Raw genomic sequence first — 15,797 nt, forward strand, 5'->3', positions numbered from 1 at the left:
TAGTTCCTTTACCTTGTCTTTCATTATCTCCACATTTTGAAACATACTCATCAGTTACTGATCTCAGTTAGAGATTTAGGATGTTTCTTCATAGATTCAGGTTATGCATTTTAAGGCAGGAATATCACATAAGTGATATGTTTTCCTCACCACTTTATAGAAGGAGGTATATGTTATTTTTTGGTGATGCTAACTTTGATGGTTGATTAAGTTGATTCAGGTTTCTCTGTGTGAAGGTTACCAGTTTTCCCATTTTAGTTAATGGGTATTTATGCAGAGATACCGCAAGATTCAGCATGCTACAACTCATTCTACTTTACTAGTTTTAGCATCTATTGATGATTACTTTCAATCTGTGGTTACCAAACCATAAGTAGAAATTTTTTAATTCTATAATTTTTCTACATTTATTAAATGGAATTCTGCCATGAGAAAAAGCTTTTCATTCTTTATTCATTCATCCATGCATTTATTCATTTATTTAGAACAATTTAAAACTTTATTTTACTCAATAGGTTATAATTCACAGTAATCATTTATTTTGAAGCTCAAACTATCCTAGATTTGGTTAGTGAGAACCACTTTAAGTTGATCCCCATGTCATTTTAACATGTCCCCACCATTCCTTGATACATTTTTACTTTCTGAGACAAGAGGGTTATCTCTGAGACAAGAGGGTTGTCTCAGCCTTGTTCTTAAAAGTAGCCATTTCTAAAAGACATAGCTGTGGAGGTTCATTTTGATAGAGAATGATATTTAGAAACCAAGATCTGATGCTAAATGTGCTAGATGGGTTGCTACTGAGATGCTTCTAGGGCTTCTCAGAAGTTAGAAGTAGAAAATATACGTATATGTATACATGTGTGCATATATATATATATATATATATGCATGACACTATATGTATGTATACATGTGTACCTATTTAAAATTTTTAAATCTCTTGATGTCCTCAAAACCATGAGTTTAGATTACTGACACCTCCAATTCCTATCCAACACTACACAGGGTTTATTGTTAGCCTTTCTTCTCATTCATTAACCTTCTTCCTCATTCATTTTTACTCCTCTCTACAATAACAAGAAATCTGACTTCAGTTATCCACAACATACTTAATTATTTGCTCAATCCTTCAATTTGTTTATAAACGCTTCCCCAGTTCACTTTTGTTGGGATGATTACCCTCAGGAGATTCCTTAAGGGGTTTCATGGGTATAAAATCCCTGTTTTAGCAGGTTTAAAACTATTTTACTCTAGCCTTGATACCTAGAGACTAGTTTTATTTTTTTTCTCAGTTAACTTACACTTTATTTTTTTTGTAGGCATACTATTTTTATTTTTATATATTTTTACATCATTTTTCATTTTTGCATAATGTATGCATTTTCATCTTGGTTATAGTCCCCATACAATTTCGCGCCCCCCCCCTTATTTTTTTTTTAGATATCACATGACCTATATCATCACTTTTTTTTGTGTGTGCTGAACATCTCATGTAATTTTATTTATTTATTTTTAAATAAATTTTATTTTTATATTCCCCATACAATTGCAACCCCCTTATTTTGACCCCAATCCCTCCCCTCCCCCTCACCCCCCATAGAGTGTCTCTAGTTCATAGTTTTTTGTTGATTTTGATTTTCACTTTCTTATAGTTATTCATTTTCCTGGTCCCTTATTTAAGTTTTCTAGATTCCTGCTATGAGTGAGACCATCCGGTATTTTTCTTTTTCTTTTGGCTTATTTTGCTGAGCATGATCCCTTCCAGCACCATCCATGTTGCTGCAAATTGCATGTGTTTATCTTTTTTGAATGCTGACTAATATTCCATGGTGTATATGTACCACATCTTCTTGATCCAGTCATCTAGTTTTGGGCATTTGGGTTGTTTCCAAAGCTTAGCTATTGTAAATAGTGCTGCTATCAACATAGGGGTGCAGGTGCTCTTTGGAATTGATGTTTCTGTGTCCTTTGGGTAAATACCTAGGAGTGGAATTGCTGGATCATATGGAAGCTCTATGTTTAGTAGGTCCAGAAATCTCCACACAGCTCTCCATAGTGGTTGGACCAGTTTGCACTCCCACCAACAGTGCAGAAGGGTTCCTTTTTCTCCACATCCTCGCCAACATTTGTTGTTGCTAGTTTTTTTAATATGTGCCATTCTCACTGGTGTAAGATGGTATCTCATGGTAGTTTTGATTTGCATTTCCCTGATTACAAGTGATGTTGAACATTTTTTCATATGCATGTTTTGCCCCTAATCCGTCCTCCCTCCCCTCCCCCACCACCCTGGTAGCCTGTCTCTAATTTATAGTTGCTTGTTGATTTTGATTTTTACTTTATTATAATTAGTCTTTTTCCTGGTCCCTTATTTAGGTCTTCCAAATTCCTGCTGATTGAGACCATCCGATATTTTTCTTTTTCTTTCTGGCTTATTTCGCTGAGCATGATCCCTTCCAGCTCTATCCATGTTGCTGCAAATTGCATGAGTTTATCTTTTTCGAGATTAGTTTTAATAAAAATAAAATCCTTAGTTCTAAGTTCTCACTAAAAACCACATCATTAATATCTGTCTCTGAGTGTCGCTTTAGGGAAATCTGATGTCAGGCTAATTCTCTTGCCTCTGTAACTTATTTCACTTCTTTTTTCCTTTGTAAGAATTCTTTAAGATTTTTCTTTACTTAAAAAATCAAATTGTTCTAGATCAATTTTCCTGGTGTGGAGTGTTGTGTTATAATTTTCTTGTCCTTCATCTGGCTTTGGGAAGGGGGTTGGGCAGGAGAACTTATCAATTTATAAGGTGATGTTGTTTTCTGTTTCCTTCCTGTAATAGCTTTACGAGACTTTAGTCCTTTATGACAATGTCATGGAAATCCAAGGTGATTTTACAAGGTACCTGGTTAAAGGGTGCCCTCTTTTGTTAGTGTAGTGAAGTATAATCTTTAATAAATAGTTTTTGTTGTCAGTAATGGGGGAACTGGGAGAAGAGTTCTGAGTCTTCTGCTATTATGGTTCTTTTGTCTTTATAAGGCCTCACATTTACCCTTCTGTTTCTTTTTTCCTCCCATGGCAATTACAAAAGGATGCTCAATAAGAAATTATTTATTGATTTTTATTTTTGAAATTAATAAACCATTTTAGAGTGGTTTTAGGTTTATATAAAAAGAGAGCAGAAAACACATAGAGTTCCCATATATCCATTGTCTCCCACTGGCACAGTTCCCCTTTTTATAAACATGTTTTATAAAACATGTTTTTAAAAAGCATGTTTAATAAAAACATTGCATTGGTGTGGCACATTCCTTACAATTGATGAAACAATATTGATACATTATTATTAAGGACAGTCTGTAGTTTTCATACTCTTTGCTATGTGCAGAAATACAACTGTATGTGTGCAGTTCTATGGGTTTTGACAAATGAAGAATGTCACGCATCTACTAGTATAGCAGCATACATACAGTGTCATTTCAGTATCCTGAAAATCCCCTGTACTTTATCAAATTACCTCTCCTTCCCTTCCTACCCACTCCAACATCCTGGTAATGACTGCTTTTTCCAGTATCTATAGATTTACCTTTTCCAGAATGTCATATAGTTATACCCATATAGTATGTAGTCTATTTAAAACTATCCTTCTTTATATTTACCTATTAAAAGTTGCTGCCTGAGAGTCAGTCTTCTAATTTAGCACACATCTAGGGGCTGACTATGTTCTTCCATGAAGATCAGGCATACTTTCCCTGCCATGTCTCTTTAACCTTAGCCAAGTTATTAGTATCTCCTTAAAAGGAGTTTATATATATTTCTGCTGCCCATTTTTCTGTGGTTGCCATCCAAAGGATAGGGCTCTGGAATGGTTGGCTCTGACAATCAAAGGGGCTTTCACTCACCAGTCCAACAGGAGTGTAGCAAATAAGTAAGCACTTACAAATAGGCACAGAAGCACTGACCTATAGCTATATACCCAGTTCTAGTGCAGAGACAAGAAGCAAACCAGTTCACCTCCAAATTTCTCCCTGGAGCAAACATAAATATATATTTTCCCAGCTGCTGCCTGAGGGTCAGACTTCAAACCATTTTGCATCTAGGTGCTAACTGTTATGCTCCCCTTTGGGACACCACCAAGTTTTATTACATCAACTAGTGGGAACCACAAGAAAAAAGAAGGCAACTTGGCAGTCACAAAGGTCTGAGAGAAACAAGAGCTCAGACTGGATGGGTCAATAAAATTCATCTTCTTTACCAGACCACTCTCAACACTAGGAGAGGTGGCTGTTTTATGTAATGCGCTGAGGACAATACAGAGAATCAAGGAAACAAACTAAAGAACAAGATAAAATTAAAATTCAACTGACTAAAAGAGAAAATCACAAAAGCTGCAAAGGAAAAATAGCTTTTAGTACATGTATAAGGGAAACCCCATAAAATTATCAGCAGATTGTTCAGCAGGAACTTTGTAGATCAGAAAGGGGTATGATGATATATTGAAAATACTGAAAGGAAGTAAAAAAATGCCAGCTAAGAATACTCTACCTGTGCAATATCATCCTTCAGAACTTAAGGCAAATAATGAAGTTTCAATTCGAGAAAAAGCTGACAGCATTCACCACCACTAGACCAGCCTTACAAAAATGTTAAAGCGACTTCTTCAATCTGAAAAAAAGGATGCTAATTAGTAACTGAAAATACATGAAGGTCTAAATCTCACTGGTAAAGGTAAATATATAGTTTAATTCAGAATATTCTAATATTGTAACAGTGATGGGTCAATCATGCTACATAAAGGGTATAAGATGAAATTATCAAAAATAAAAATATAGAATTTGTAAATACACAGGGTTAAAAGTGTTAATTGTAACAGCAAAAACATAAAATGTGTGGTAGGGAAATAAAAATGTGGAGCTTTTGGCCTCCCTGGTGGCGCAGGTGGTTAAGCGCTGCACTATGAAGCTGTCTACAGGCTCTGCAGCGCAGGTTCGATCCTGGCCAGCCGACTAGAATCCCACATGGTGAAGCAGACCTCTCCTGTCTCACCCGCTGCTCCCCTCAGCAGTGTATTTCATCAGTCTGCCTGTTCTGTTTCCCTCTCTGTCTCTGGTGAGTCCTCTCACCCTCCCGCACATCTGGCCTGTACCCCAGTTCTTGTACAAATAAATAAATCTTTAAAAAAAAATGTAGAGCTTTACTTTGCATTTTAGTTTAAGTTGTTTACAGCTTAAAATAGATTGCTATATAGGAGTCTTTATATAACCCTTATGGTAACCACAAAGCAAAAACTTACAGTAGATACATGAAAGATAGAGAAACGAATTTATACATACCACTATAGGAAAACAAAAAATTACAAAGGAAAAGAACAAGAGAGGAACAAAGGAATTAAAAAATACCCAGAAAACAATAAACACATTGGCAGTAAGTATATACTTACTAATAATCAGTATAAACATAAATGGATGAAATTCTCCAATCAAAAGATACCAAAAATGACTGAATGAGTTTTTTTTTTTTAATTTTTTTTTAAGATTTATTTATTTATTTATACAAGCACTGGGTACAGTCAGAAGTGCGGGAGGGTGAGAGAATTCACCAAAGCCAGAGCTGGGAGCAGAGCAGGCAGAAGGACCGAAGTACACTGCTGAGGGGAGCAGCGGGCGGCAGGAGAGGTCTGCGCGCCATGTGGGACCCTCCTCCAGTGGCCGGGGAGCAACTGGGGATCGAACCGGCGCTGCAGAGGCTGCGGGCAGCTTCACAACCCAGCGGTCAACCGCTGTGCCACCGGGGAGGCCCTGAATGAGTTTTTTAAAAGACCCTTTATTTTATTTTATTTTTTTAATATTTATTTATTCATGCATACAAGAACCAGGGTACAGGACAGATATGCAGAAAGGTGAGAGGATTCCCCAGAGACTGGGCGGGGAACAGAACAGGCAGACTGACTGAAATACACTGCTGAGGGGAGCAGCGGGCGAGACAGGAGAAGTCTGCTGTGCCATGTTGGAATTTCTCTGGCCAGCCGGCCGGGATCGAACCCATGCTGCAGAGGCTGTGGACAGCTTCACAGCGCTGCGCTCAACCTCCTGCGCCACCAGGAAGGCCCTTAATAGACCCTTTATATGCTATTTATAAGAACTGAACTTCAATGGAAAGGACACAGACATGTGCAGCGCCAGAAAAAGATATTCCATGCAAATGAAAACTGGATTAGCTATGCTTATTTGAGATAAAGATTTCAAGTCTAGGCTAAGCATTCTAGGTTTGTTTAAGTATACTCCATGACACAGGATATAGAGTCAATATACAAAATCAGCTGTTTTTCTACATATTAACAATTAACTATCAGAGGAAAAATTAAGAAAACAATTGCATTAAAAGCAATTAAATACCTAGTAATAAATTTAACCAAGAGGGTGAAAGATCTATACACTCATAATTATAACTACTATTAAGTATTTCATTCCTGTCCTCCCTTCTTAACTCCTCTCAGAAAGCAGTCTTCAGAAGACTACCATGTCATAATGCATATAATTTTAAGTCCCTTAATTCTAGTACATGCTCTGACAAACCAGGTTTATATTTTCAGTATTTTCACACTTCAAAGTAGCCTTTCTTTCTCGTTGTGGTTAGATCAGTCTTAGGTTTTTGATTAATTTCTTCCTTCTCACATCCATGTATTTTATCTTAGATGGCCTGTGATGAGATATTCAATGGGGTTTGGTAGTTTATTCTTCTACCTACAGGCAAAATGAAGTTTAAGCTTTGTAAAATTTGCAATTATAATGCATGGGTTTGTGTATTTTTGTTATTTGCCGGGGACCAGCCTCCGACAAAACGTCTTGTCAGGGGTTCCTGAAAGGATGAGACGGCCTAAGCGAAAACGAAAGAACTGAAAACTTAAGGCTGAGGGGAAGGGAATGAGGAGACACCGACACTTGGTGAGGTGTTAGTATCTTCTGCCAAGAGACTCAGCAGGTCTTTATTTATTCATTATTAGTAATAATAATAAGAAAATACATTATCAAGTGTAAAGCATAAACAATTAGTATATTATGTTTCCCATAGACTACTGGCCCCTACAGGTCTCAGCTAGACGGCAGCTCTCAAGGTTAACAGATAATAAACCAAACCTAACATTAAAGCTACTTATTTTTTTATTTAGACAATTATTAAAAACAGTGAATAACCGCCAGTGCATCCCTATCAGCTAAAGCCTAAGCATCAAAGGACTATTCTATTCACATGACCTTCAGCCGGAGACCAGCTGCTGTTCAGCTATCAGAACTTTTTCTACCTAGAAACTCCTTAACTCAAATAGCTTCATATTAAAAACTTTCCCAAGAAACTTCAAGAGAAAACAAAATAGAAGGACCTACTATAATTATTGTATTGTAATGCTTGTCAGGTATGCTCAATAAGTTGTCTTCCATTGTCAAGTAGGCCAAATCGTTTAATAATTAGTTTCTAATTTTCCATGCCGTTTATTTGCAATATACTGATGCATATAATATAGTGCCTAATGTACTTTTTTTGGAAAATTTTTTCTTATTTATGACCAAGAACAAAAAGTGAAGGAATGTTAAATCTTCAGCCCCACGGTGTGAGGCACAAGGAATCTTCAGCCCCACGGTGTGAGGCCCTTTGGCTTCGGCCCCACGGTGTGAGGCCCTTTGGGCTTCGCTGCTTGCGGTGTCTTATCTGGCCGGGGCATCAAGGCCTCCTGCAGCAGTTATTCTTACTCTTCTTGCTATTTTCTATTATTCTTGGAGGATAAGTTAGAGACTTTCAATATTTCCATGACCATTACCTGAGTTGTTCCAGAAATCTCAATAACAATCTCTTTTAACACTTGTGATAATGTTAGTTCCTATTTTGCTTGTAAATAGATACTTTAATTTAAAGTCAAATATATTGAGTGAGAGCAGGCAACATTATAGTGTTCTTAATATCAAGTGAAACCTTTTAATGTTTCTCAATTAAGTTCATTTTTAAATTTTGACTTTAGGTAATTTTGTGGATATTCTTAATTAGATTAATAAAATCCCCATCTAGTTTATTTGTTCTGGAGTATTTCTCATAATTAATAATCATTGACATCAAATAATTTTTCTATGTCAATTACACTCCTACGTATCTACTCAAAGAATTCAAAAACACTAATTCAAAGGGATAAATGTACTCCAGAGTTCCTTGATCTCCTATTTACAATAGCTAAATTATGGGAAAAGTCTACATGTTCCAGGACAGAGGAATGGATCAGAAAAATGTGGTATATATAATGGAATACTACTAGATATAAAAAAAAATGAACTCTTGCTATTTACTATAACGTGGATGGAAATGGAGAGAATAATGTTAAGAGAAGCAAGTCCAAAGGAAAAATATAGATACCAGATGGTTTTTACTTACACATGGAATACAGAGTAACAAAACAAAGGGTCTGACAAAACCAAACCAATAACAAACCTCTGACATCTGACTGCAAAAGTGAGGCAACCAGAAGGGGAAGGTGGGAATGAAGAAGGCAGGGAGAGAGCTAACAGAAAATGGTGATGGTAGAGACTTATTGGACAATTGGTGGTGGGTATAGCACAAAAATCTACATTTCTAGAGGTTTAAACCTATAACCCCCAAACAGATAAAATGATGTAAACCAATGTCACCTCAATAAGCATAATGGGAAAAAAATGACGTTACAACAATTTTTTTCCCTTTAATATAGTGCATTAGGATAATTTCCAAATGTTGAAGTAATGTCGTATTATTGGAATATTTGGTTATGGTATATTATTCCTTTTTTGTATCATCACACTTAACAAATATATTATTGAACATTTTGCATAAGAGATTTTTATGAGATATGGATCTGCAACCTTTTAAAATATACTTGTGAACTTTGTCAAAAATATGTTGGTCTCATAACAAAAGTTGGAAAATGCTTTATGCTCATATTCCTTTCCCCACCTCCACCATTCACAAAGAGCTTTTAAGAGTGTTGTTGTCTTTCTGTGTTTGAAAGAATCTGCTAGCAAAATTATTAAGGCCTGTTTTTTTTTTTTGTAGAATTTGTATCATAAAATTCATTGTATTTAATATTAGACAATACAGATTTTTATACCTTATGTCAATTTTTCAAAGTGGTGTTTTTAAAGGAATTTAAACTTTATATCCTGGTGTAATCTGATTACAGCAGTAACACCCATTTTTTTATCTTTTACATTCTTACAAATTCTGTACTGTATTCCCTTCTTCAATTTTGATAGTTATTTGCATTTTCTCTTTTTGACATTTTTGACATCAGTCCTGGTTGGTGTTTATCATTCTTAGTAATTTTTGACTTGATGAATCCTCTATTACAAATTTGTTTACTGTTTCAGTGATTTATTGCCTTATTAATATTTTCTTCTTTTAAATTTATTTTAGGTTTAAATTACTGTGGCTTATATTTTTATAGATTCTTGAGATAAAAGAATGACTATTTGGGCCTCCTTGGTGGCGCGGCAGTTGAGCGCTGGGTTGCGAAGCTGCCCGCAGCCCCTATAGTGCCGGTTCGATCCCCAGCCACCGGGCGAGGGTCCCACATGGCGCACAGACCTCTCCTGCTGCCTGCTGCTCCCCTCACCAGTGTATTTCGTCCGTCTGCCTGTTCTGCTCCCTGCTTTGGCTCTGGTGAATTCTCTCACCCTCCCACACTTCTGACTGTATCCAGTGCTTGTATAAATAAATAAATAAATCTTAAAAAAAAAATTAAAAAAAAATGGCTTCTTATAGCAACTTTTTAAAATTCCAAACATTCTGAAACCTGATATCCATAAGACTTTATGGATTTTTGTGAGAAAGTAAACATATGATAAAATTAACCACCTTAAGATTTTTAAAATTTATAGTTCTGTGGCACTAGGTATATTCACAGTATGCAAAACATCCTTATCTAATTAAAGAATTTTGTCTTCATGAAATAGAAATCCTATACCCATCAAACAACCCTTTCCCATTCTCTCCTCAATCCCTAGACTCTACCAACCATTAAGCTGCTGCCCATAGATAATTTTGGGTATTTCATATAAATAGAAATCATACAGTATATGGCCTTTTGTGTTGGGTTGCTCACTTATTTTCAAAGGTCATCCATGCTGTAGCATGTATCAACAGTTCATTCTTTTTGATGGCTGAGTAATATTTTGTTGCCTACACATACATTTTTTAGTCCACTTGTTCATTGATAGTTATTTTTTTTCCTTTTGATTATTATGAATGCTGCTGCAATAAACACTCATATACATGTTTTAGTTTTACTGTTTGTTTTCTTTTGGGTATATATCTACAAGTGGAATTGCTGGACTATTTAAGAATCAATCCTATGTAAATTTTGAGAAACAGTAAAACTTTCCTAGTGGTGATGCATCATTGTACACTCTCATTAGCAATGTACAGGGGTTTCCATTTCTCTACAACACATTTTTTTTGCTCATTTATTTTTGTTTTATTTATGGCTCTCCTAGTAGGTGTGAAGGGATTTCCTGCTGTGGATTATATTTGCATTTTCCTAGTGACTATTGTTGAACATCTTTTCATGTGTTTCTTGATCTTGTAAACCTTCTTTGGGGAGAAAGTCTATTCAAGAGCTTTGCCCATTTTTAAAAAATTGGGTTGTCTTCTTGCTGCTGAGTTGAAGAAGTTCTTTATGTGTTCTAATATTAGACACCTGTTCTATGATTTGCAAATATTTTTTCCCCTTCTGGGAAAAATCTTGTTATGTGGAATATTTTTTTGTTCACTTGATAGTGTCCTTTGGCACACAAATGTTTTTAATTTTGAAGTTCAATTATTGTTTTCTTTGGATGCCTTCTGCTTTTGATATCACATCTAAGAAATCATGGTCAAATCCAAGGTCATAAAGTTTGGTTCCTATGTTTACTGATAAAAGGTTTATTCTAGGTCTTTGGTCCATTTTGAATTTATGTGTGAGTGTGTGTGTGTGTATATTTATGCATTTGTAACCTAAGGGTCCAACACCATTCTTTTTATGTAATCATCAACTTGTTTAGGCATCATTTTTTAAGGAAATTATTTCATTGAATGATCTTGGCACACTTGTTGAAAATCAGTTGACCATATTTAGATTCATTTCTAAAATCTCACTTGCATTCCATCAATCTATGTATCTTTATGCTACTACCATCTGTTTTGTTTTCTGTAGCTGTGTAAGTTTTGAAATTTGATGTGATTCCTCCAACTCTGTTCTGTCTTCACTAGTGGGACCCCTTGCAATTCCATATAAATTACATAATCAGATTTTCTGAAGGAAAGGCTTTTAAATGGAGTTGTTTCCTTAATTTCATTTTTGAATTGTTTGTTGCTTGGATAGAAAAACAGCTGACTTGTCTGTTGATTTTGTATCTTGCAACTCTTAAATCATTTATTATCTCTAATATTTTGGGAATAAATATTGTAGTATTTTCTACACACAAGAGCATATCATCTGCGGATGTACATATTTTCCTTCTTTCCAATTTGGATGGCTTTTGATTCCTTGTCTAACTGCCCTGACTATAATTTCCAGTACAGTGTTGAACAAAAGTGGCAAGAGCAGACAACCTAGTTTTTCTTCCACTATGAGAGGGAAAGCTGTTAGTTTTTCACCAATAGCTATCATGTTAGGCATAAGTCATTAATGCACTTTACTAAATTGAAAAAATTCCCTTCTATGCCTATTTTGTTGCGTGTTTCTTATCATGAAATGGTATTGGATTTTCCCAAATGCTTTTTCTGCATCAATTGAAATGATCATGTGGAATTTTTGTTGATTCTATGGGTGTGTGTGGTGTGTTGACGAATACCTTCCCCAAATTCATGTTCATCTGGAACCTCAGAATGTGACCTTATTCAAAAATTGGATGCTTGAAGATGCAATTAGTTAAGGAAAAATTAAAATGAGGTGAATTAGAGTGTACCCTAAATCCAATGACTAGCATTCCAATAAGAAGATAGGACAGAGAGAAGTGAGTGATGTGAACAGAGAAGCAGAGACTGAAGAGATGCATATACAAGACAGAGGATTGCTGGGTGCCATCAACAATTAGGAAAAGAAAAAAAGGTTCATTTTTTTAGAGCTTTCAGAAAGATTATGACCCTGCTGATATTTTGGTTTCAGGTATTTAGTCTTTACAAGTGTGAAGCAGGGCCTCCCCGGTGGCGCAGTGGTTGAGCACTGGGTTGCGAAGCTGCCCGCAGCCTCTGCAGCGCTGGTTCGATCCCCGGCTGCTCCCCGGCCACAGGAGGAGGGTCCCACATGGCGGGCAGACCTCTCCTGCCACCCGCTGCTTCCCTCAGCAGTGTACTTCGGTCCTTCTGCCTGCTCTGCTCCCCGCTCTGGCTCTGGTGAATTCTCTCACCCTCCCGTGCTTCTGACTGTACCCAGTGCATGTATAAATAAATAAATAAATAAAAATAAATCTTTACAAAAAAAAAAAGTGTGAAGCAGTACTAAAGTAATATCACGTAGATTTTCACGTTGATTCACTCTTGCATTCATGAGACACATCCCAAGTGATATGCTACTGAATTGAGTTTGCTAGCATTTTCTTGTGAATATACTTGCATTATACTTGCATTCATATTCATAAAGGCTATTGGCTTGTTTTCTTTTCTCATGTCTTTGTCTGGATTTGGATTCAGGGTAACACTTGCCTCCTAGAATGAGTTAGGGAATGATCTCTCTTTTTTTTTGGTTGTGGGGGGGGAGATTTTGAAAGACATAAGTATTAATTCATTTATTTTATTTTATATATATATTTACATCTTTTTCATTTTTTGCACTTTTAATTAATTTCTAAGCATTTGGCAAAGTTCACTAGTGAAGTAACCTGTTCTTGGGCTTTACTTTGTTAGGAAAATATCTATCTTTTTTTGATAGATTCTATTTGGAATTATTCTTGTGGTTTTCTTTAGTTCTTTGTCCATGGTTTCCATTAGTTCTTTGAGTACATTTGCAATTTGTAAAGTTAGTTCAATGACTGGGCTTCATGTGGCTTATTAAAATTTCCCCCATGTATGGATTATACTTTCCTGCAATTTTTCATTGAAAATTGAACATTTTGCATAAGATAATGTGATACTCTGGAAATCAGATTCTCTCTCCTCCAAATACTTTTTTTTTTTGCTTGTCATAGTTGTTACTACAAGTTTTAAATGACCTTTTTACCTTCTCATTTTGTAAAATCTGTGTTCTTTGTTGTGTATGTAACTAAAGTTTCCATTAACTTAGTGGCCAAATATCAATTCCATTAACTTAGTCAGAGATCACCTGAAATTCAATACTTAGCTCATTTTTCTTTATTAGATGTTCACATGAAAAAGGAAACTTCTCCACTGCTGGTGAAAATGTAAACTGGTCCAGCCACTATGAAAAGCTGTGTGGAGGTTCCTCAAAACACAAAAAATGAATCTACCATAAGATCCAGTGGTTCCAGTATTAAGAATCTATCCAAAGAACACAAAAAAACTAATTCAAAACAGGGGAGGGAAGAGCACAAGACACTATGGGTCATGGATGCTATGGTGGTGGGGGAATTACAGTGATGACACCTGAGGGGAGAGATCAAATAATGTATAAAAATGAATGATGCAAGAAAATAAATTAAAAATAAATGTTGTTTTATACAATTAATTACTTTTCAAAGTTCAAGAAAGTTGGTTCTGACAGTTCATGACAGTTTATTTACTGATTTTTGTCAAGGGACTGACTTATGATATTTCCTATGCAGTTTTTTCTGATATCACTCAGTAGTCTATTATCTAAGAAGATGAAAACTACTTATCTTCTATGTAAAGGAAAACTAAACCATAAAACTTATTTTGGTGTGTGTGTGTGTGTGTGTGTGTGTATATATATATATATATATATTTTCTTTACATCATTTGACATTAGCTGACTTCTCCATTGAGGTATAGTGCACATAGTTCTCACACCACCATAGCACCCCTGACCCATCACCATAGTCTCCAGTGCTCTTCCCTCCTGTTTTGACCCCTCACCCTCACCTTCCCCTGCTGTATGACTCAGATCTATGGTCAATTTGAAAGTTTTGTCTTTTTCCTGACCCTTTGTTCCTTTTCTCTATATTTCAGATACAAGTGAAACTATTGGCTATTTCTCTTTTTCCTTCTGACATATTTTGTTTAGCATAATCCCTTCCAGTTCCATCCATGTTACTGCAAATGACATGAGTTTATCTCTTTTGATAACTGACTAGTATCCATGTATATATACCAAATCTTCTTGATCTATTCATCTATTGGGGGCATTCAGGTTGTTTCCATATCTTAGTTATTGTAAATAGTGCTACAATAAACATAGGAATACATGTTTTCCTTTGAATTAGTGTTTCTGTGTTCATCGGGTAGATTCCTAGTACTGGAATCACTGGATCATATGGTAGGTCCATTTTTGTTTTGGTTTTTTTTAAAGATTTATTTATTTTTATACAAGAGCTAGGGTACAGGCCAGAGGTGCCAGCGGGTGAGAGGATTCACCAGAGACAGAGCGGGGAGCAGAACAGGCAGAAGGACCTAAATACACTGCTGAGGGGAGCAGCGGGTAAGACAGGAGAGGTCTGCTGCACCATTTGGGATTCTTGCTGGCTGGCCGGGATCAAACCCCTGCACTGCAGAGGATGCATACAGCTTCACAGCGCTGCGCTCAACCTGCTGCACCACTGGGGAGGCCCCATTTTTAGTTTTTTAAGGGAACTCCATACATGTTTCTATAGTGGCTAGACCAGTTTGCATCTCCACCAGCAGTGTAAGAGGGTTCTTTTCTACACATCCTTGTCAGCACATGTTCTTGCAAGTCTTTTTAACACGGGCTATTCTCGAAGATATGAAGTAGTATCTCATTGTTTTTGGATTTGCATTTCCCTGATAATAAGTGATTTTGAGAATTTTTTTCATATGTCTGTTGGTTATTTGCATTTCTTCTTTGGAGAACTGTCCTTTCAGGTCTTCTGCCCATTTTTTGACCGGGTTGTTTGTTTTTATTGAGTTGTGTAAGCTCTTTGTAGAACTTTGGTATCAGTTCCTTGTCAGTTGTTTGGTGTGAAAATAGTTTCTCCCATTTGGTAGGACATGTCTTCATTTTGGTTATTATCTCTTTTGCTGTATAGAAGCTTTTTAGTTTGATGTAGTCCCAGCTGTTTAACTTCCCCTTTGTTTCCCTTGCTTCTGGAGATGAGTCCTCAAAGATGTTTCTAAGGTGTATGTCATGGAATGTTTTTCCTATGTTTTCTTTTATATATTTTACAATTTAAAACATACAATTTAAACAGTTTCTAGTGGTAGGAGAAAAAAAAGGTGACTGACTTCTTTAGACATGCCTTATTTTGTAGACTGTGTCTTGAAGTAACATAGAGATAACGTACACATGATCATATGTAACATATACATGATCATATGATATATAATACCCATATATCAAATATCTATAATATCATATATAATATCCATATATCAAATTATATATATAATTTAAAACAATATTACTTAAGTTATACTAGAGTTTTAAACTTGCCTAGGCTTAACTTTTATGTAGAGAATTTGAGGTTTGAGTTCAGAAGTCTAACTATAGATGTTACGGTTATTAACTACTATGTTAAACTATGTAGTATTAAGATATAAAATAGGTAAAGCATTTAACTAATCAATAAACAATAGCTCCTTTCTACCAATATCTTACTCAGAGAGGCAAAACAAATATTCAGCCACCTTTTCTCTAGACCTTAATACATAGGGCTCATTACATC

General features: G+C 35.8%; 1 protein-coding gene across 1 annotated transcript in view; it reads right to left on the reverse strand.

The window, feature by feature from the left end:
• Positions 1–4,536: 4,536 nt before the first annotated feature.
• The window catches only part of SPDL1 (spindle apparatus coiled-coil protein 1), a 37,434-nt gene continuing 26,173 nt past the window's right edge, over positions 4,537–15,797 (reverse strand). Inside the window, exon 12 of the mRNA XM_054691635.1 lies at positions 4,537–4,656. Coding sequence (XP_054547610.1) covers positions 4,638–4,656 — 19 coding nt within the window. The 3' untranslated portion in view covers positions 4,537–4,637. The remainder of the gene's footprint in view (positions 4,657–15,797) is intronic.

The sequence above is a fragment of the Talpa occidentalis genome, unplaced genomic scaffold (genome assembly GCF_014898055.3).
Source record: "Talpa occidentalis isolate TD23 unplaced genomic scaffold, MPIMG_talOcc4v2.1 talOcc4.9, whole genome shotgun sequence".
NCBI lineage: Eukaryota > Metazoa > Chordata > Mammalia > Eulipotyphla > Talpidae > Talpa > Talpa occidentalis.